Source organism: Stegodyphus dumicola, chromosome X2, assembly GCF_044657685.1.
Source record: "Stegodyphus dumicola isolate Sdum_Otavi_A_Nest chromosome X2, ASM4465768v1".
Lineage (NCBI taxonomy): Eukaryota > Metazoa > Arthropoda > Arachnida > Araneae > Eresidae > Stegodyphus > Stegodyphus dumicola.
The window spans coordinates 75,196,325-75,219,981 of record NC_140781.1 but is presented as its reverse complement, the minus strand read 5'-3'; the positions used below and the strand labels follow the sequence as shown (position 1 = coordinate 75,219,981).

Below are 23,657 nucleotides of genomic sequence, written 5' to 3'. Positions count from 1 at the left end.
AATATAATCATAAAAAGATATTGATGGGATTATTTAAATATTTTCTACTAAAAGTAAATGAACACTGGGAAGCTAAAATACATATATTATAATATCATATATCATAAAAGTTCAACAGCAGCCAAATGTGTGAAAATAAAAATGTCCAACAAATTTTTGAAAATTATAAATTAATATTTTTTTCTGTTTGATCAACAATCGTTCATATGCTGCATATTTTGAATGTTTATAATAACAAAGTTACATAGATGCTAATACATGAAGGAAGTTTTATCAAAAAATAAAGGCCAAACACTATTGCTACATTTAAATTTGCAACACTAACTAGCATCCACTTGCTTTGAAAATATGTACACAGCAGCTTATTTTTATTGTACTTGATACTCAAGTTAGTTACACAGATCATTTACAGTTAACAATTCATTGTTAGTCTTTCTTCATATATACTTGACATTAAAAAATGCATACACGGCAATTTTCTTTTTTGAAAGTTGCCTTTGTATCTGCATTTAAAAACAGAGAAAAATGAAATGTCTTCTTATTTTTTAGATAAAAGAATGTCATGCAGAATTTTAATCACTGATACATCAGCCACTCATATGATCCATAATATGACAGTATTAAATTAATATACTTGTGTTATTTCAATATATATGAAGCAGATAAACTTGCACTATACATAATAACATTTTCTGAAAGTTCAAAATACTGAGAACTATTGTTAGCAACACTAAAATTCATAGTTTTATAATTCACATAGTTTTTCAGAAAATATTCTGAAGTTTCTTCTCTTTCTTTATTCCATAGCCTACAGGATATGTTACTCACTCAGATATTTGCTTTGTTTTTAAAACTTGCAGAGATATAAACTGATTTTCTTTACTCTTTCAGTTACTACCACAGCTTCAGAATATGACAACACAGTGACAATTTTATATAGTGGAAAATTTAAAAAATTCAAACGTTATGACCTCTGGCTACCAGGTGTGTTCCTTAATGTTTGTTTATATCAGAATTAGTCATTTGTAATTTTTTTAAGTAAAATAATCTTCCTTTTATTAGAAGGGAAAAAATATGACAGGATAACGCTTATTACTGAAAGAGATTATGAAAGACCTTTCATTGGCGCAATACTGTAGAGGTATTAAGTTTTTCAAAGTGCAAAGCTTATAAAAATTTACTGTTACCACTGGGGTTCAGACCATGGATCATCTGCCTTTCATATTATGAAAGCATTCACCATGACTTGATAATTCCTTCCCCCCACACTTAAATAACAACAAGGAAAAAGAGACCAGAGATATCATCCACCTCATTTTATTTTGGATTATATTACAGAGACTATTGGATTCCTCAGACAAGGAAGTGTGAAAAATCAACTGTGCCCTCAATAAGATTTAAACCACAGATCTTCCACCTCCCAGCTGAATATGCTAACTAATCATGTGAGCATGCATGGAGGAATGTAACAATTCCCCCACAATGTAAACTAAAGTAGTTGCTCATAAAAAAATCTTAATAATAAATAAACAGACAGTTTATTTATTATCCCTATAAAGCTAATGCGACATAATTTCAAGTAATAAAAAATACAATATAAAAAGCTTACATACTTTTCTTTTCGTTGTGAACACTGCAATTTCCAGTTACTGAGGCATGTATTGTAATCAACAGAAATGAGACGGAGATTAGGAAGATCCCTGGCAAGCCAATCCTTTATATTTAAAAATGTGGATGTAAATAAATTTGTATTAAGTCAGTAATATTCTCACAGTAACAACCGGTAAAATACGCAAGTAACAAATTTTAATATTAGGGGCTAAAATACACAGGACATTATAAAAATAAACATACTACTTCCAATAACAGCAGCAAAACAAAAAGTTTCAGATGCCTTTTAAATCGCTCAAATGATCTACAAGCTCTCCAGGTGAATGAATATGATAATATTAAAAATTAAATATTTATTTAATTACATGCAACTTAAAATTTACATTGCTAAGTAAAAACATAGAAAACTATTCATTACACTGTATTAATATTAAAAATTAACAACCAGTGTTGCCATTCAACAAGTAAAAAGTAAAACAAAAACATAAGCTAAAAATCGTTGAAACTAGTTAAATAGTGATATTAATTATTTTACTATCTGTAATATACTCCCACCTTGCTAAGTGATAAAATTTTAACTTTGTAGTTCAAATTCAAAATCTTGACATGTTTTTACATCAACTTCTTTGTCCCAACCAATTTTAGATTTCCACAAATTCTGCAGCCAGATTTTCAGACACAGTATCACCAGATCCCTAGAGGATCAAAAACTTTCCATAAAGCAGATAAAATATTTTTTTCCCCTCTGATTACTACATTTGTTGCTTCTATCACATCAGGGATGTTGATCAAAAAAGTGTAAAATATCACAATGTCTGTCCTCCATCATTTTTGGAATGCCTGTTTGACTTAATATAGATTCCAATGGGTTAGTATATTCCTACCTTCATAAATCAATTTTTCTTTCAGCCCTTTCAGTGGCAACTTCAATAAATTGCTTCAACTCTGATTCAGTTTTGATGCCAGTCAAGTAATTATCCACACAGAAGCTGAGTCTCAGTTATCAGATAATATCTTCATGATATTTTTCATTTCCTTGCATGGCTTCATCTAGTTTCTTTCCTAAATGGTTATGAGTGGTTGACCCAAGCAAGAACGAACTAAATGCAACACCAAAGACAACTTTGCGATGGTGATAATGTTTCAGCTTTCCATTTTCATCACAGCATAGCAATCGTAGAAAATCTCTCTTGTATACAGACTTATTTGCCAAACCTTTTTGCTTATATCAACTGTTATACCAAATTTATACAAGGGAAACCTTGTTATCATGGAAGGAATTAAATGTATCAAATTCAATCCCTTCAATCACTGTGAACACAATCACTGTGACTGGGAGTTCTCTTTTGTTTAGAAGAAGCATTAAACATAGGCCTAATCTTAGTCATACTGTTCTCCTTCACCACGTGCCGTGCATGGGCGTTTTCGGTTTTCCCCATGTGTAACCTGTATACAAGCCAGTTTCCCTTAGAAAGTCCTCCACGAAGGCATCTTTTCCCTTAGGCAGATAGCCCTCGAGGCTTTGCCATAATCACACACATACACACACCACGTGCCGAAGGGGCAAATAGTGAAAAGATGACTTCATTTCTTCTTCCCCAGGAACCTCTTCGATGATGCCTTCTTGTTATCATTCTTTGAAGACTTCTCCATACTCTTCATATAACTTGCCAACTTTGAGCTTACAAATGGTCATTTGTAATCTCTTGAATGTCTAATTAAAATTGTCAGGCAAGGGTAAATGAACAAGAAGCGGTGGTAGACCAACGAAAAAATGTCCATTTTTGACAGTCTTTAACAAGTGTTCCATTAAGGCCTCTTAAAAGTTCCTTAGTTTCTGATCTGAAGGATCTTGTATCCATAAGGAATACAATTTCCACATTTCAGAAATATCAAATTCTTTTACTAAAAGGGAAATTACCAGCATAGCATTGGTTACAGATACTTCTCTGTCAGGTACTTTTTCCCCATAAAGTCCAACCAAGTGAAGTTTCCATGGTTTCAAGTCTACAGGTCTTTTACACTGACCTGCCGTAAGTTTTCCTATTATGTCAGCTCCAAGGAGTTTATTTATATTTAGCTAAAGCTTGCAAATCGGCTAGTGGTCACAAGGTAGAGAAAAGCCATATAACAATTCTTCTCATTTGCAATGCTTCAGGCGATTGTATAATGAAACCATTGGTTATTAACATATCAAAAACATCATGCTCATTCAAACGAATAAACATAAATAACCTTTCCATTTCTTGGATGGCTAATAGGAAAGCATGGGTCACTGCCATAGCTTTCAATGAATGGTTTCATAACATGTTTGTCCCAGATGTCAAGAATTATTTAAGTGAAAAGGGATTACCTTTTAAGGCTCTTCTATTAATTGATAATGCAGCTGAACATCTTCAAGATTTACAACACGAAAATGTAGAAGTTGTCGTTTTACCAAAGAATACAACTTCCTTATAACAGCAATTAGATCAAGGAATAATTTCGACTTTTAAGACTTTCTATATCAAACAGACCTTCAGGTAGATTTTAGAACAAATGGAGAATGAAGAAATATCTTACTCTCATGGCTCCTTGGAAGAAATTTACAATATTGGATTGTGTTAAGCATGTTAAACTGTCATATACTCAGAGTTAGCAATCAATGCTCAAATATACTCAGATTTAGCAATCAATGCTCAACGCATGCTGGAAAGCAATATGGTCGGATGCTGCTACAGATGATAATGATAGATAACCATTACAGCAAGAATATTCTCAGATCAGTAAATTGGCCCAAACTATACGAGGAGAAGGTTTTGAGGATTTAGCTCAGGCAGATATTGAAGAAATAATGGCTGATGAAGAAATAAATGAAGATGAGTTAATTAACATGATTCATGAAACAAACATGAAGACAATGATTTTGATGAAACCAGTTGCGTTCACAGGAAGTCATCAGGGTAAGACTTGAATTGGGAAGAAAATTAAGCAATCATTTTTTACAATATGTCACAAATGTTGAACGAGCTCTCCGATTCCAATGGGAGCTCAGTAAGTGCTAAAATCAATATGAGGAGGTTTACAAAGATTTAGGAAAAAAAACCTAGGCAACTGATTAATTACGGATTTCACTACAAAGTCTTGGCGATTGCTAATTTGTCCACCATTCAAGCAGAATCTTATCAAGAATGCTCAAGTGATGAAAGTGACATACTAATCAAGAAGAAAAGACTGATAGTTCATGAAAGTGATGACAGTGATTAAACTTATAATAATTTTTTGAATGATCTTATATTTTTCTAATGCAAAATAAATTAAATATGTACTTTATTACTGAGACATATTTGTTATTTTATGAATGACGTGTAACTTTATTTATTTCAAGATGTCATGCTTTTGTTTTACACAGTATGTTTTTCGTTTTACACGGTTTTAGATAGCAAAATCCAAGATTTCGATTTACACAATTTTGAGCGGAACCTATCTTTCATGCAAATTGAGGGATGGGTGTATAAGAGTTTCTTTCCTTGCTGGACTATATCACATTTCTTTCACCAGATTTTTTAAAATATATGTTTTTGAGACTCTGAATCTAGGACTGTTCTAACAAGGAAATCCTTACTATTTGATACTAGCTTTATTTTCATGATCTGAAGGATCACCTTCGGACCATACGTGATGTTAGACATGATGATTTCAAAACTTGCACATTTTCCATCACTTATCCAATGTCTTATTCCGAGCATCTAGTTTCACACATAAGTGGCACATGTGTTTTACCACATACTACACATCACTAACACTTTGCACTTATTAACTAGATGTCCAGCCATTAGGCATGCGACACAGCACTCTTTATCTCTTAAAACACTCTGCATTTCAGCTGAACTCGTCTTTTGAGCAGAAAAACAGTCTGAGCTTGGGTGTTTCCCAGAACAAAAACACATAATTTCTTCATATCCTTTTAAGCTGTAATAAGTAAATTGGCAGCTGTAGACACTTTTCCTGCAGTCAAATGCCCTCCTCCTTTCTTAAAAGATTGGTGATTTTCACTTGAACAAAAAGCAAAACTAGACATCGCTAAATTTATTCTTTCTTTCCCTTCAGCTTCGGCTTAAAGGAAGAACATAAAATTAATCATCCGTTCCTCAGCATCAGCGCAAGAAGATATATGACATACCAGTTAAGAAAAATGCATGAAATGAAACCATAACTCAAAAATAAATGAAAGGTAAGAAATGTATAGCTTCTGTGCCGTTTAGGGACATTTTCAAAAATTTTCTGCTCATCTAATCATTATTTCCTATCTGGTTCATTTGCGGTTTTGCAGCTGAAGATGGTGGTTCGGTAAAACCATCGAAACTAGTCCTGTGAAAATTTTGTAAATATAACGCTGATTTTTGTTGTTTGACTTCTGAATTAATATTTATTTGGCGTGTTATTGTGTCTTAAAATAACGTTCGCAAAAAGCAACTGAGTGGTCTTTTGTGTGGGAACAGCACCAATCTATGCACAATGACAAGGCCATCCAAACTATGTACAATGACCATCATAGGAAATATTTTTAGTGCACCTAAACGCCACATGGGTAGAAACGCCGCACCCGCTGAAAATTTAAGTTTTAAACACGTAAACGCCGCGGCGTTTCTTCCGGAAATTACGGTAAGTTTTTATACTATCAACAGCTTTGGCATAGTTGGCTGCTGGTGGAGAGAAGCTTTCTAAAACTTCTCATGCTCTGGACCCACTTACACTAGCTTGAACAAGGTACTGAAATTTAATTTCAAGTGCAATGTCTTCATTATCATGAATCTCAAGAATTGACTACAAAAGGGTAGCCTTAATGTCACTACTAAACAGCCTAAACTCTAATTTTGATAGATTTAATTAATTTTTAGAACCAGTAAGAGGAGCAGAGTTTTGAGACTTCCCTGCCATTGGTAATTTTATATGAATTTGTGCCAACTCCAGTTCGTGTTGCCTTATCTTTCCCCCTTCTTCGATTCTATTTGCTTTAGCTTTTCCTGATCCTCATATTCTATTTGCTTTCATCTCTTTTTTTCTTTCTACCTCCATTTACTGTCATTTATCTCCATTTTGTCAAAAAATCTGTAACAAATTGCGGATTTTCTACACACTGTTTACTCTGTAAAATAACTTCTTTCAGTTTTGCTATTGTGATCTTTCGAGGTAATGCCACTCCAACTTCTTTGACGACATAAAACAAGCCCTCTTTCAGTCCTTTTGCTGCTTCTTTCCAAATCATAAGTAAAATCTTGTCGCAAAGGTCAGTAAAATGTAAATAACAGCAGCAAAACAAACAAACAAAAAAGAAGACACCTTTTAAATCACTAAAATTAATTGCAGGTTCTCCAGATGAATGAATATGACGTTATTAAAAATTAACAACTATTTATTACATTAAACACAACTTAAAATTATCATTGCTAACAAAAAAAAAAAAATTGAAACTACATTCTATTAATATTAAGAATTAACAATCAGTGTTGTCATTCAACAAGGAAAAAATAAAACAAAAACATAAGCTGAAAATCACAAATGAAAGCAGTAGTTAAGTTGAATACTGATATTATTATTTTACAATGTGTAAGAAATGGCATCCAATAATCTGGTATTTATCTGCAGACAAATGAACACTTTCTTAATACCATCAGGATGTTAAGGTCTGTTATGATGATTATTTGAATACATGTATTAAACAAAGAGACAACATTAAATACAGCTTGTCGAACCAGATCTCATGAAAGCGAGTATTTTTTAATGGAAACATATCAAAGATAAACTTTTATGGCATAAAAACCAGCAAATATCAATAATATGGAAATGCTCATTTAAAAGAAATATACTCAAAAATTAGAATGCCTGAATCAGAATGTAATCAGCTTAACTATCACTGCTAATTTATAATTATTTAAGTCTTTATTATTATTATAGGATTGAAAATTACAGTACAAAGTCTGTAATCCAGACTCGCCGGGACTTCAGCGATTCCGGATAAGGGGTTTTTTTGAACTATAGATCATCAATTTAAATCTGGTAAGATGGCATGCAGAAATTATACAATTAAAAATATGAAACTGTAATTTATGAAATAAAGAGCAATTATGATTTAAAGGGTATCAAATTTTACAAAAAAAAAAATAAAATAAAAAAAAAATAAATAAAAAACCATCATATTTATTTGTTTACTTTACTAAACATTTCTTTCAATGCAAGTTGTTTAAGTTGCTTCATTTTTTGTGCTAATACTTTCTCTTTAATTCTATAAACAGACATAATTTCTTGTTCAGTTACGAAGTTCCACTGTTCAAGTCCCGTAATTGCTGTGCCGAGAATACCGACTAACTTGTCAATTGAATTTTTTTCCTTTTCACTAAGCTTTCTGTCACTTTCTTCATGCCTTTATCCATTTTTTGCAGCAATTCCACTTTTTGTTTGATTGACATCGAAACATGCTTTCCCTTTGTAGATCCTTTGGCAGCTCCAGAACTAGAAACTCTTTTCAACATAATCGAAGGTTCAAGCTTAATTTTTATAAAATTGCTCTAACAGTCTGCAAAAGATAATAAGCCAGATCCAGTTAGAAGATTAAGGAACAGCACAATCTGCAACATTAACTGAAATGCCTTAGAATCAGTAAAGATAATTTTAGCCTAGCTTATACCATTCGTTATACATTAAATGCACATGCGTAAATGCATCACGTGCATGCGCAAAGCATACAAAAAAGGTTTATGGCTTTGAAATCTGGATTATAGATCATTCCGGATAATGGACGTCCGGACTTTGTACTGTATATATACACTGGTGTTCAAAACTTAAGCAACAGGTGTTCTTTTTGACATAAATCCACGAGATATCATCCGAGAGCAGTCGCGTAGCTAGGGTGGGGCAAGGGGGGACATCTGTCCCTGGGTGCAGCATCTAAGAGGCACCAAATTGATGCTACAAATTTTAGAATGAAATGTTTCCCATTCTTGTAACACAGAAAGAGGCGCAAAATCTTTAGTTATCCCCGGGCGTTAAAAACCTTAGCTACACCTCTGTCTGAGAGACATGAAATTCAGAAATAAGAGACAGCATTTTGTATTTAAACGATGACGAAAGCATAATTGCGCAAAAATGAATACAATGCATACAGTATGGAATTAAACACAAACATGCTTTATTGAACTCATAGTATCGTTACACATGATTGTCTATATAAGAAGAAGAACAACAAGCAGATGTTCCTTAGTATGGGATATGCCCTCCCCTTACTGCAATGGTTGCTTCTCACCGTCTCCCCACACTCAGCACCAGATTATCCAACAGATCTTGAGGTGAGAGTACCCATTCCTCAATCAGCATTTGTTTCAGTTGTTGGGTGTTCACCGGAGGATGTAATCATGCCTCAAAGCATCTCCCCAAAGCTTCCCATACATGTTCTATGGGATTTAAATCAGGGGAGTATGCTGGTCAATCCATTTGAGTGATATCTTCAGTTTTCAGTAGCTTTTGAACAGCAGGAGTCCAGTGTGGCCGTGCATTGTCATCCGTAAAAACAAAGTCTGGTCCAATTGCACCTCGGAACAGATGCACATAGGGAAGGATCACCTCCTGACAATAGCGATGTCCGGTTACAGAACTTCTGTCGAAAATGTGGAGCTCTGTCTGCCCGTTCAGCATAATGCCTCACCAGACGAGATCTCCAGGACACCATAATGGTCTCTTTCCGTGATGTTACCGAGATTAAACAGTGTCGTTATCTCTCTCCAAATAAGTTGGTGTTGAGAATCGCTTGGGGCACTAAAACGACCCTCACCCGTAAGGAGGACACGACTCCATTGATGAGATGCCTAGTTTTTGTGCTTCTTGTACCACTCTAAATGGTGGTGCCAATGGCCAACTTTCAAAGGGACGCAGCGTTCAGGACGGCGGGCGAATAGGCCATCTTTGTGAAGGTGTCTGGACACAGAAAACCACGACAATTGTCGCCGGTTGCTGTACACAGTTGCTGAGCTGTGGAGCTTGCTGACTGGTTTTGGGTTCTTTTCGCCTGTAGGACAATATATCGGTTATCTGCTGCAGTTGTTGTCCTGGAGCGGCCCCCACCAACCTTTCTAATAGCAGTACCTATGGTTTGGAAGGCTTTCCAAGCCCGCAAAACGACACTTTTGTTGACTTCGAAATCTTCAGCCACACTGGTCACACTACGTCCCTCCTCCAGCTTTTCGATCATTCTTCCACTCGTGAAGTCATCCAGATGATTTCTTCTAGCCATATTTCATGAAAGATTTTACTTGCAGCGAATGTCTTTAATTGTGTCTTCATCCTTCCTTTTATGGTAGTCTCAATTGGAGCGCACGCGTTTTGCGTACGATCACGTAGCCTGTGATGTTTTTTTTTCGAACATATGCATATGCATGGCCTTTCTACTGAATTGCGTGTTCATTGTACCAATAGCAAGAATCCCTTTTTTGCAACTGCATGGTTATCTGATTAAAATTTGCATTGCTGCTTAAGTTTTGCACACCAGTGTATATACACACATATATATATCTTAGTAAACAATGCATTTATAAACAGTCAAAAAGTGTACACATTTTTTTTCCCTAACACCCTGTACATTATACTCAATTATATAAATTGATGAATTTAGCATAGCTAGGAATTACTAACCTTTTCCTTATTTTAAAATGCTTCAGCAAAACTTTACATAAAAATTCAACTAAGAATGAGAACAAAAAAAGTATTTTTCAAAGGGCTAAATGTACACATAATGGAAATATTCTTTCATAAAGAACATACTATTTCTAAAAAGAAAATACATCACAACTTATATGTTTGTTAAATTTACTAGCAATTAACTAAAATTTCAATTTATTAATTTATGATAAATCTTACCTTTGGCCAACACAGAGTATAATTTAAAGAATTACAAAGTTCATTATGTGTATCTTGTTCAGGTTTCCTTTGTTTTCCACTAGTAGAGATATTGCTTCTTCTCTGATTATCATGCTGACGCCATGTCCAGAAAGTGGCCCCCAGTAACCCATGAACAAATATTATATCAGCCAAATGATCTATGGGGCTGGGAAAGAAAAAATAGATATCTTAACTAAAATTTTCATAAACATTTCAAACTGTTCCATTAATATGCCAGGTGAACAAAAAATAAAACAAATAGCATTAATATACATACACTCAACAATGAAATGTCAGTACCAAGAAGGCAAGATTGTAAAATAACTGTAAATGAAGGAATGAAAAGAATGAGAGGTATGCCCGAGATAAGCAAATGATCAAATTTTCATGAGTCTAGGTCCAGTTAATGACATAACAGTATATAAGTCTTAGGTGGAAAGCAGGTTGTCATCATATACAAGATTTTCCCTTAAGGATTGATTTTTGGTCAGATAATTCCCAGAAGCCTTTTTAAGCAGCAGATTAAAGTAAATAAATGAACATGTCCTCAATAAATATCAGTACAAATATTCAACGTATAATTTGTCATTGCTTATTATAATGTGGAAGAGTGATGAAAAGTCTAGTTATATTGCAGTAAATTGCCTCATATAATGTGTCAGCTATTGCCAACTGCCAGATTCCGAATCTGATAGAATCTCTTAATGTAATACAGAAATTTTTTTGGTCAATATCAAAACACATGCATGCAGAAAAGCACCATTTGATACTGTATACTATACTGCTTCTAAAGACACTTATGAACATGACAATGATGAAGAGGAGTTTAACAGAAAATGTTTATGTTAATGGTTTGCCATATCCGAAGACAGGCAGAAACTTTCCTTTTTATAAATGCAAGTGAATTTAGATGCTACTTATAATAAACTTAACAATGTATAAATAAACCATGAAAAATGGTTCACATGATTATGTTTTTGGGCTGGATAGCCTGTGCCAGTAACTTAATAAAGTCCGTATCTTCACAACGTTTGCCTAACTTGAAGCATAAGATGCCAATAATAGAGTCTGGAATAAATGAATATCTTATTTAATTATAAACATGTTTTTCTCACATTAAGTAACAATGGCTGGAAAACAACTGGAGGCAGTGCACAAAGAAAATGAACAAGCATACACACAAACATGCCACTAATCAAAATAATAGTAATAATAACAATAATTACACTTTTACATTACTTTCAATATGTATCACATTTATATTCATTATACACTGCCCTTAAAAATTTAAGGAACAGTATATTTTTTGTGTCTAATTTGAGAATGAAGTAACACAGAAACATGGAATTTACAGGACATGTTCGAATGCAACATAGAATGTTTCTGAAGTTAAAATTGCCCTCTTGACAGAGAAATCCAGTCTTGAAGAAACAGTATATCATAGTTTTTTTTGAGGAAAAATGGGATAGTAACATTACAAAATGAGTTCTGATAAGGAATGTGTCCATGCCCAGCTGCAATACATTGTTGGCAGTGACGTACCATGCTGTCAATTAAGTTGTCGGTCAGTGAAATGGGATGCAACAACCAGACATGGAGTAATCCTCACTCAAGCTCATCTATCACCTTGGTGGAGAATTTAAACCAGCAACCTGTCTCGTAAGGTAGTCCCAAAGATGCTCTATTAGATTCAGGTCTGGTGATTGAGGTGGCCATTTCACCCGCTCCATACCATGACCCTCAAGATATTCTACATATAACCCCAAGCTCAATGTGGTTGTGCATTGTCATCTATCAGAAGAAATACAGGACAATAGCAGCGACATATGGGCAGACATATTGATCAAAGATCTCATCTCAATATATCACACTGGTCAAAGTTCCTCCATGGAACACATGCAGGTCAGTGTGACCACCGAGAGATATCCCAGACCAAACCATTATATATTCCACCTACTCTGTAACTGTCTTTCCACAATGTGGCATTGGTTGTATCTGGTATGTTGTTCCCTCCAGATCAGCTGACAACCTGAATCACTCTCCAATGTGAACCTGGACTTATATGTGAAGTCAATAGATGCCACTGTTGACTGTCCAGGAGACGTGTTCCCTTGCCCAACATAAACGGGCACCTCTGTGTCCTCAGGTCAAGAAGGCACAAACAACTGGTCGTCTTGCATACAGACCTGTATTGTGCAGCCATCTGCACACTGTAGTAGCTGAGGTTATTGTTCCTGTTCCCACTAAATGATCTACCATGAACTGAGGTATAGTAATGTTACTCTTCCTTTGGGCCGAAGGAGCTAAATAACAGTCTCCCGCAAGCATAGTAACTCTAGGTCTGCCTGGAATATGTCTTCTAGACACAACATTCTCGGATTCAAACTGATTCCATAGTTGGTGGACCACACTACGAGAGACATTGAGACTTCTAGCAGTATGAGCTTGTGACATCCCCATTTCCATCCATCCAATCATCTGCCACCTCAATGTAACAGGCAAACCATTTCTCCTGAACATTGATAGACTCTCCTGGATATCATCCACGAAACTGTACTAACAACTGAAGATCAACAGTCATGAACAAAAATTACAATTATTGCATTTTTTCTCCAACACCTATATAAGTATACATTTCTAAAAAATAAAAGTGGTAGCTATTGATTTTGCATATATTTTTTTAAACTTCCTTACTGTCATGCATGTGAACTGTGAATTTAAATGTTACTGACCTTTTTGTAACAGTGAGCTTTGGGGGGGGGGAAACCATGCTGTTTCTTAACTTTTGGAAGGCAGTGTATATTCATTGGTATTTAATATGCATGCTCATGTTGCACCATACAACTGTAGTAAATGGTGCTGTTGCGCTTTTGCTATCTCCTAATATGGCAAGTAAAGTGCATGTTGTTAAACAGCAATAGCATGTGGTATGTTGTCTACAAGTGTAGCTAACAATATCTGTGTCATTGCATTATACTTTATGTTCATATATTTATATATAAACTATGGAAAACTTTGTAAAAAGAAGAAAAACAGCTAACAAATTTAAAATCCAATGGCGTAATGAAATAGTTGAAAGAAAGACGCTAAACAGTAAAAATAAATTATGAATTCCATCATGGGAAATATTTTTATACAACGAAGAACATAGAGTTATTTGTATTTACTGTTGTGAAAACATGGAAGTAAGGATTTTATTAGTAGGGAAAGATAGGTAGATAATTGGAAACTAAATTTTTTAAGGGAATATAAATAGTAAATCTCGTGGACAGAGTAACAAAATTAAAAAGCAAAAATCCCTTGCTACTGGCAACAGGATTGGTATGTTTATTGAGTGATACTTCAGATGTACATCAAAAGAAACAAATCCACTCCTGAAGAAGTGAAAATATTAATTTATAATGTTGAAATGACTAGCAATTAAACATAAAATTGAAACAACTAAATTAAATTAGCAACAAACTGACAACTGAAATGACTAGCAATAGAAAAATTGAAATGACTAGCAATTAAAATGAATATTTCCTTGCACTCTGTCCAAGATATAAATATGGGAAAGCATGTTAAAATTCAAGAAAACTGGTGAGGTAACAATTATATTTTTCATTTTTTTAAATGATTAATTTGTGGAAAAAAAAAAATATTAACCTTAAGGAATCTAATTTTTGCCCTTTAACTGTCGACGAAAATATTGACATTTTTATCACCAAATGTTTAATACTATAATTTAGAGGTAACCAGAATAACCAAAATAAGACTTTCTTTGGTGTAATAACTAAAAAAAAATCATGTGATGCTTTTCAGTTGTTAAAAGAATTTTATAAAGAAAATTTAAAAGAATTCTATGATGAAAATATAAAAGAATTTTATAAAGAAAATATACTGAAGGGTTATGTTTACTTCTAATGGAAAAGCTGTTACACTAAGATTTAGGTATTTACAATGCTTCACAAACATAAATTAATGACAGATATTGAAACTTTGATGAAAATGATATACACCATGTTTTCTAGATCTGAAAGAAAGTGTAAATTTAAGATACTGCTAATGATTTAGAAAATGAATTTATTACCTTTAAACCATCAAATGAAGTTGGGGGGTTATCTAGGTACCTTGCAATGAAAGAAATAATTAAAAATTACGAAGCATTAATTAAATATTTTAAAGATGATGATGGAAGTAACCATACTTCAAAATACTGCATACAGAAATTGGAAAAATACTGAATTTCATATAAATTTATATGTTATGAATGATGTTTCTGAAGAATTTGTAGCACTGAGTAAAATTTTTCAGTAGTGCAATCAACACCACTTCATGCATTTCACTTTGTTCGTATTAAAATACATAAACTTAAAGAAGAATATCTTAAACACAGCATCATTATTTGGAGTAGTGCAACGAGAATACTTTTCCATAAAGCCGAAAAGAAATATCTAATGAGGACACCATATGACTTCCTTGTATGGTTTACTAAATTATACACATTTTTTGCTGCAGTTCATTTAAACTTATTTCCTCGAATTTCATTAGAGATAAATTTTTTATTCAATTAATGCAATTCTCACTTTGCAGTACGGGAAAAATACATAAAATCTCAAAGCATCTTCATTAAAAATTTTAAAATGCAGAAAAACATAAAACACCAAATACATTTAAAAAGAGTTTAAAAAATTTACAATTAAAATTAGAGCTTTTGCACAAAAACAAGCAATTCGGGAAACAGGCATGAAGACGGAGTTTTCGGTGCACAAAACTGAAAGTTTACTTTTGGTCTCACTCGGCAAAAACACTCTGAAGTTGGTGCACAAACTGATTTAATTCACTATTCTACTAAGAGTTTGAAATGTAAACAAATGGAAGCCTAAACAAAAGGATATTTTTACACTTAACACCACTTAAACTTTTATATTGTTGATAATTCTATAATTATTGTACACAGATTAACTATAGGCATAAAAACCTTAACCATAACAAACAAGAAACACAACTGAATCATTTTTAAAGCAAAAAAAAAAGCACAATTTATTAAAATATAGGAATAAAAAAAACTGGGCTCACTCAGCCAGGTAACAGAGTAGTACATGTGTGTGGGTAACGAAAACAGTCTTAGAAGTAATGAATATTGTATATTTTTTAACTAAAAAGGAAAACGGATAATAAAGCCATAAAAGCTTATTTAATTGAGTATGATGAGATGAGATAATCTGGATAAAAGAAATCAATATTGTCATTTATGCATGCAATGCCATATTCAATAACAAACTTATAAATTGTGAAGAAAGGATGCAGTTATCTACCAATAAGCCAATAAGAAGATGAAAATTAATGACACTTCATGATTCTTAAATGAAACTTCAGAAGAATCCAAACATATGCAGCAACAAGAAGGATACAATGATGGTTCAACGAAGTCTTCAAGCTTAAATATAACTTTTATGGACTAAAATAAGCATCATGTTGTTGGAATAAATATTTTCAAGAGACTGCATCAAAACTTGGCTTCAAGACAAGTGAAATTAACCCATGCTTGTTCTTATGCTGTATGCAAAATTCCTCAAAAAACTGAAATTCACGATTCAAAATCACAACCAAATCAAGCAGCATACTTTCTTATACTTATAGAATTAAGCATCTTCAAGATGTAAGCATTAAAATTAGTGAACAAGCTTACACAAGGAAACTCCTTCAGAAATTTGATATGGAAAATCACCAAGCCAGTGATCACCTCTTTATGCTGAGAGAAAACATGCAAAATAAACAAAGCAGTCTACCCTTACAGATAAACTATAGGTACTTTAAGGCATCTTAAGTACAAAACCAGTTTTAACATACTGTATACGCATTTTTCGTGTCATTTAAAAAAAAAATCCTTTAAAAGTGAATTTGATCAAAGTGGATCATGTATGAACACATAACTAGTTTTTAAACTAAATATGTTACGAATAAGAGCGTAAAACAAGTAGGAATTTTGGAATAGTATAGTGACACAGATTTTAGAAAATGTCAAGAATTGGGAGAAGCATGGAAAAGATGCAGTAATGTTATGGATTAGCCAAAGACAGTCAATTGTTGCAACCTCAACAATAGAAGAACAGATAAATGCAGATAATGAGTGTTAAATAGAAATTGCATGTTTAATCCTGTTCTTAATTCAGTGATGTTACAAAGTTACCCGAAAAAAGCACATGAAAAAGCAACAGATACCTAGGGAGACAGACATTGCTAACATAATGACAAAAATCACCATTTAAACTATAGCTGTTGATTTTTTGTAATAAGATTGGCCTCTTGTGACTTTACTTGTCTATTATTTTTTCATAGACAAGGTAAAACATAAATTTATGCATTATATAAAAAATAACACTTTCTAATTCAACTTTTAGCCTTTGGTAACAAAATTTTAGTTGTTTTTCAGTATCAATTTGACTGCTTGTGCATTACAACATTGTGAAGTTTGATGCAAATTTTTGCAATTCTTATTAAACAACGACTTTTGCTCTACAGTTTATTTAAAAAATACTTTAAAATAATTTTGATATTCATGAATGCAAACTTTATTTTTGATTTCAATTCTTACTAAAAAAATTACATATCACAAGAAATGTGAATTTAGCAACACCTTTGCATAACAACAAATTTTAATACTTTTAGTAGCATACTGGATTTCCAGTAAAAATGAAATATTAAAGCTGATATCCATGTATGCATATTTAGGAACTTCATGATTCACATGAGAGCCTCATGTTCACTTTCAACATACACACTTTTGAACCAAGTAACTTCCCTAATGGAACCATCATTAAAATAAGATACTGAAGTACTGTATGTACAGTAGCACATTTCTTGAATTCCTGGATGCTGAGTTATCAAATGGTAAAGTTTTTAAACCCATATAATGACTTTCTTACTCCCCACAAAGTGGAATTTTAATAATTATTTTTATAGGTACTTTCCTTTCCCGATTCCCACTCTTTTATCAATGAAATTGCATAAAATGTTTTAAAACATATTCTATTCTCAGTAGCTCATTTTCCATTAACACTTGCTTACTTGTTATGCTGAATTTGGATTAAATTTTTAAAATTGTTAAAATATGTTAACTGATCTAACATACTGTTAAATAAATTGTACTTAGATTTGGTTACAAGGAGCACAGCAACAATTTTCATATTTCAAATTTGCTCAGTGTAGAGAATTGTTGATTGAGTTGTCTGTAAAGTATATGCCAAGCTCCATAGCTTGTTGAAGGTAGTAATGCCAGTTTTACTGAATGCAGATAAGGCAACTACTTAAATGAACATGAGAGAAGTTCATGTACAGTTTGCTTTGAACCTTCTTGTCTAATCCATGCAAGGGCTAAGCAAAAGAGATGCCTCTGTGAAGAATTCTCTCACAGAAACTGGCTCGTATTTACATTACTCACTGAGAAAATAATGAAAATTTATATGCAGCCAACCTATTTCTCAGATTCTGAATCCATGACAAACCAATAGTATTCAGTAGTTTTATGCACTCAGCCACTGGTGGGTAATAACAGACAAGAAAAAAAAGCTGCAAAGTGACAGTGAGTGAGTGAGTGAGTGATTATGGCGCAAAAACCAGAGATGATTATGACGCGCCAAACAAAAGATGAGATGATTACAATTGATGACATTAAAATTCAATAAATAAAACAAGTAGATAAATGTATCAAATCCAGAGGATGAAGTCATATAAACACAAGTTAAAAGCAGATATTAAAATTCAAGACACAGTCTTCAAAACAAATTACATTTGGTAATAAAAGCCAATCTCTTTTAAATAATAAAATAAATTAGAATTGACCTCTCTTCCGATTAAACGGTCGAGAGGTAAGTCACAGCTGTTAAAATATTTCTGGCGAAGACTATTAAAACATGGACACTCAATTAAAATATGACGAACAGATAAACAAACATTACAATTAAAACAAACAGGCTCATTTTCAGCTTTGAGAAGATAGTTATGTGTGACTCTAGTGTGACCAATTCTGAGGCGAGTCAAAAGAACGTCCTACTTACGATTTCCAACAAAATCCCAAAGCTCAATTCTAGGCTTGACATTTCTCAACTTGTTGTGATGCTGAACATCCCAAAATTGCTGCCATTTTTTTCGGACCTTTCCCTTGATGACACTGCAGATATCTCTAAAAGGGATAAGGCGACTGGACAGTTCAACAGCAGATTTGGCTGCGATATCTGCAAGCTCATTTCCCTTTATTCCAGCATGTCCAGGAACCCAGCAGTACAGGACTTCATAACCTCGGATCGTTAAATTTATATGAATTTTGAGAACATCCACTACCACAGGATTCTGAGTGTTGGGAAAAGCTTCCAAGGATTTAAGAGCACTATACGAGTCTGTGTAAACTATGAACTTTTTGTGGCAGAGCTTTGAGATGTACAAAAGACCATAATATATCGCAGTCAGTTCAGATGTTAGGACTGAGAAAGCATGGTGCAGGCATCTGCCCTCTATGTAATTTTCAAATACAAAAGCCATCCCGACATGATCATTTGACTTTGATCCATCTGTGTATATCGGATAATAACTGCTATATTTGTGCCTGTGCTCAGCAAAGAGTTGTCTGTAAACGATCTCATTAGTGCTTGCCTTCAAGTGATGTTTGAAAACATCGAGAAGCTGAATCCGTGAATTTTCCCAAGGTGGGATTTCAAAGTTCTGTACTGCTTGGGGGCGCATATCAGAGAGGGAATGTTCCTCAATGATAGGGCGAAGTCTTAAAGGAAAGGTAGGAACACAGGATGGACGTGTTTCAAATAAAGTGTTACACTCATTATCAAGTAAGCACAGCTTATTGGGATGTTCAGGTTGGGATAAGATATTAAAATATTGTAAAAGGGACAATTGCTCACGCCTCAGATAAAGTGATGGTTCGTTAGAGTCAACGTATAGGCTCTGTACAGGAGAAGTCCTGAAAGCTCCTGAACAAATCCGCAAACCTTGATGGTGAACAGGATCCAGTTTTAACAAAACAGATGAGTGAGCGGATCCATACACCACTGAGCCATAGTTCAGTCTAGCTCTAAAGCGCTCTGTAAATGCGAAGCATGGAGCAACGCTCTGCACCCCAGGAGGTGTTCGCCAACACTTTTAAAATATTTAGTGTTTTTAGACACTTCTTTCTCAGGTTTAAAACATGAGAAAGGAAAGTCAATTTCTGGTCGAACGTCACTCCTAAAAATTTCACTTCGGGCACAACTGGAATAATTGTACCATTTAGATATAACTCAGGTTCAGGATGGAGACCTCGCTTCCTACAAAAGTGAATGCACACAGTTTTCTGTTTCGAAAAGGTAAATCCCTGTTTGTCTGACCATTCTTGGATCCTATTCAGAGCCATCTGCAATTGCCTCTCTATGTATCTCATGTCTGCTTCTCGACAGCTAATCTGTAAATCATCTACATATAGTGATCCCAAGATGGTAGGAGGAAGTTCTTTTAATACAGAATTTATTTTTAAACTGAACAGCGTTACACTAAGCACACAGCCTTGAGGCACACCCTCTTCCTGTTGGAAAACATCCGAAAAAACAGAGCCAATCCTTACTTGAAAAGTTCTACTGTTCAAGAAATTCTGAATGAAAATTGGTAGGTTGCCGTGCAAGCCACTCTCGTGAAGATCCCGGAGTATACAGTATCTCCATGCCTTATCGTAAGCTTTTTCAATGTCGAAGAATATCGAGACAAGGTGGCTTCTTCTTACAAATGCTTTTCGAATAGATGTCTCTAAGAGGAGCATGTTATCTACAGTTGTTCTTCCCTTTCGAAAACCGCTCTGATAAGGTGATATAATATCATTCTTTTCCAAGAAGTAGACTAGGCGGCTGTTTACCATCTTTTCAAACAGTTTCCAGAGGCAACTCGTAAGGGCAATTGGTCGATAGTTGGAGGGATTCCTTGGATCTTTCCCTGGCTTAGCAATGGGAATGACAACAGCTCTCCTCCATGCACTGGGAAAAATACGCTCCTTCCACACTCTATTGTAAAGAGTGAGAAGGGCAGTCAGTGACTTATAGGACAGATGCTTTAGCATTTCGTAATTTATGCCATCAAAACCCGGAGAAGACTTATGTGTCTGCAATAAAGCTCTCTTTAATTCCAGCATAGTAAATGCTCTATTGTAAGGCTCAGATTTGGTAGAGTTGAATGCGATGGGACTTATTTCAGAGTGCTGCTTGATAGAGAGAAATGCAGGTGAATAGTTTCTGCTGGAAGAAACGGCAGCAAATGTCTCACCAATAGTATTCGCAATTTCCTCTATGGAGCTAATCACTCGGCCATCTTTTTCCAAAAAGGAAAGTGAGTGTTCTTTATATATGCCGCATGCTTTTCAAACTCTTTCCCAAACCCGCTTACTAGGCGTGGAGGATGTTATTGACGACACATATGAAATCCAAGAATCCCTCTGGCTCTGCCTTCTTACTTTGCGTGCATTTGCTTTGGCTCTTTTAAAGGCCATGAGGTATCGCAGAGTAGGATATCTACAAAAAATACCCCATGCTTTTTTCTGTTTTTTCAGTGCTTCATGACAGTCGCGATTCCACCACGGTTTCGAATATTTTAGTATTTTTCCTGATGTTCTAGGAATCGAAAGCATAGCTGCCTAAATAATAGTATTAGTAAAAGCTTCCACAGCGTCATCGATATGCACATCTTCTACCATTTCCTCTGTCAGCTCTGCGGAGGAAGAGAAGAGTTTCCAGTCTGCCCTGTCCAGTATAAACTGAGGGAGTCTCGACATGGGGTTTCCTCCTCTTCGTTCAAGAGATACAAAAATGGGATAATGATCGCTGTTGTACAGGTCATTTCCGACACTAAAAGTGCAAAATGGCAACAGGGATGGTGAACAGATGGCAAGGTCGAGAGCGTGGAATGTCCTTGAAGGCTCATGGAAGTACGTATCCTGCCCATTATTTAGGAGACAAAGGCTATGATCTTCGATCATCTGCTCAATTTGTCTTCCTCGGCAATTTGTATCTTTACTACCCCAGAGTAGACTATGGCCGTTAAAATCTCCTATTATGATAAAAGGCTCAGGCAGCTGCTCTATTAGATTATTTAAATTTTGCTGATAAATATGCTCATTTTGAGGCAAATACAAAGAAACAAATGAAACAACAATATCAAAATTTATTTGAGTAGCGACAACTTGGAGGGATGTCGTCAAAGAAAGTACATTTGAGGGATAATCCAGTGAGGAGAGGAGACCTACACCTCCACTGGCACGCTCACCTGCAAGGTTATCCTTCCTGACGATAGAAAACCTCCGAAGTTTTGCATGTTGTTCTGGTTTCAGATTTGTTTCCTGTATAGCTAAGCACACAGGATGATACGCATTTATAATAGATTTGATGCCAAGCAAATTTCAGTGGAAACCGCGACAGTTCCATGAGATGAGGGTGGGCATTATGATTGATGTTTGTTGTTCCTGTGTTCCTTTTTAGTTTTGCGCAGAAGCAGATGATCGGGAACTTCTAGACCGTCTTCCACTTCCATACTGTCTGAATCTGCAGATTCAGAAATAATTTCATTTGCAGAACTATTGCTGGGACTTCTATTTTTGGTTTCTATTTTTGGAGGCACAGTTTTGGGTTTGCTCGGGATTGCTATTTCTTTATTTTGTATGATATGTGTTGGATTTTCTTTGTTCTTGCTTGCAGGCTGCTGGATTTTATTTGGTGGAGTCTGTGTACTTATGGAAGTTTGGGTGGCTAATGTGCGGGTTGATTTCACGGCATTGGCATATGATTTGTTTGATGTAGGCTGTGTGCTTTGAACTTGTCTTCTGGCTTCGGCATACGAAATGTTCCTGGAAACTTTTATGGTCTGCACTTCCTTTTCTAATTTCCATTTCGGACAGGAACGAGAAAATGCTGGATGGTTGCCCTTGCAATTTATACACAGTGCTGCAGCGGTGCAATTTTCGCTATCGTGGCCAACCAACGAGCATCGAGCGCACGACAGGACATCTTGGAATGGCCAAAACGCTGGCACTGGAAGCATCGCATGGGGTTTGGAATACAAGGCCTTACGGGGCAGTTTAGATATCCAGCCTTAATATTTTTCGGCAGATCAGGTGAGTTGAAGGTCAGGATCACGTGTTTAGTGTCAGTCAACTGACCTTCCTTACGCATCTTGATCCGCCTAGCACCACAGACTTTTTGGTCAGCTAACTCGGAAACGAACTCTTCTTCTGAAACACACAGAAGGTCGATTTCCGAGATCACACCTCTACAATAATTCAGAGTTTTATGCGCTGACACAGTTATAGCTACATTTCCAAGTTTGGTTTGTGACAAAAGGGAAGCAGATTGGGTTGGCGAGACAGCATCTATAAGCAGGTCTCCAGAACGTAGACGCTTTATGTTCTTTGGTTCACCTATGCAAGAACGGATATATTTGCTTACAACGAAAGGGGACATCTTTTGCAGTTCACCAGAGGGACTCGAGACTACAAGGAAGCGTGGGTTATCAGTGATTACTTTGGCATTTGCATCGGTACGTATTTTCTTAGTAAGAGATTTATCAATTATTTCAATACTTTTGTCGTTTTCATTTGATTTGAGAAGAAACATAGAAGCCATATTTAAGAAAGAAAAGATTCGGGTCCGACGGCCCCGCCCACCACGGAGCCCAACAAGGGAACACAGATTCCTGTGTTAGGGCTAGCCGGACCTATACGCAAACTGAAGCCCCACAGTCGGCTTTCCCGAAAGCAGGTACTCCCGAGAGCTTGACCCCAAGCCACTGACACAAGGACTAGTGACCAGCTGATTGACACCCGTGAGGACGACTAAGGTGCCTCCCGTTTAGCTGAAGCAGAGGCCAAAGCAGTGTGTTGGGGACACTACCTCGCCCCTCAACTACTAGGACCCTCCTTTCCAGCGACACGGGTCTCCACGCACGGCAAACACGTGGGCAGTTTTCTCGCCATTTGAAAATTGGACGCAAGGGTTGTTCCAGTTTCTCGTGACGAGCCCCAAACTCCGTAGAGAGAAACCACAAGGGAGAAGGGAAGGAGAAAAGTTCCAGTTAAGAGGAGAGGAGATGGAAAAGAGGATAGATCACTGGGGCTCCAGGATCGTGACACC

The 23,657-nt window shown here is 35.3% G+C and overlaps 1 protein-coding gene across 1 annotated transcript in view; it reads right to left on the bottom strand.

The window, feature by feature from the left end:
- The window catches only part of LOC118200241 (protein SERAC1-like), a 134,785-nt gene that overhangs the window by 39,242 nt on the left and 71,886 nt on the right, over positions 1-23,657 (bottom strand). The window contains exons 9-10 of the mRNA XM_035372179.2: positions 10,501-10,687; positions 1,614-1,714 (exon numbers count right to left, since the gene is read on the bottom strand). Of these exons, the coding sequence (XP_035228070.1) occupies positions 1,614-1,714; positions 10,501-10,687 (288 nt within the window). The remainder of the gene's footprint in view (positions 1-1,613; positions 1,715-10,500; positions 10,688-23,657) is intronic.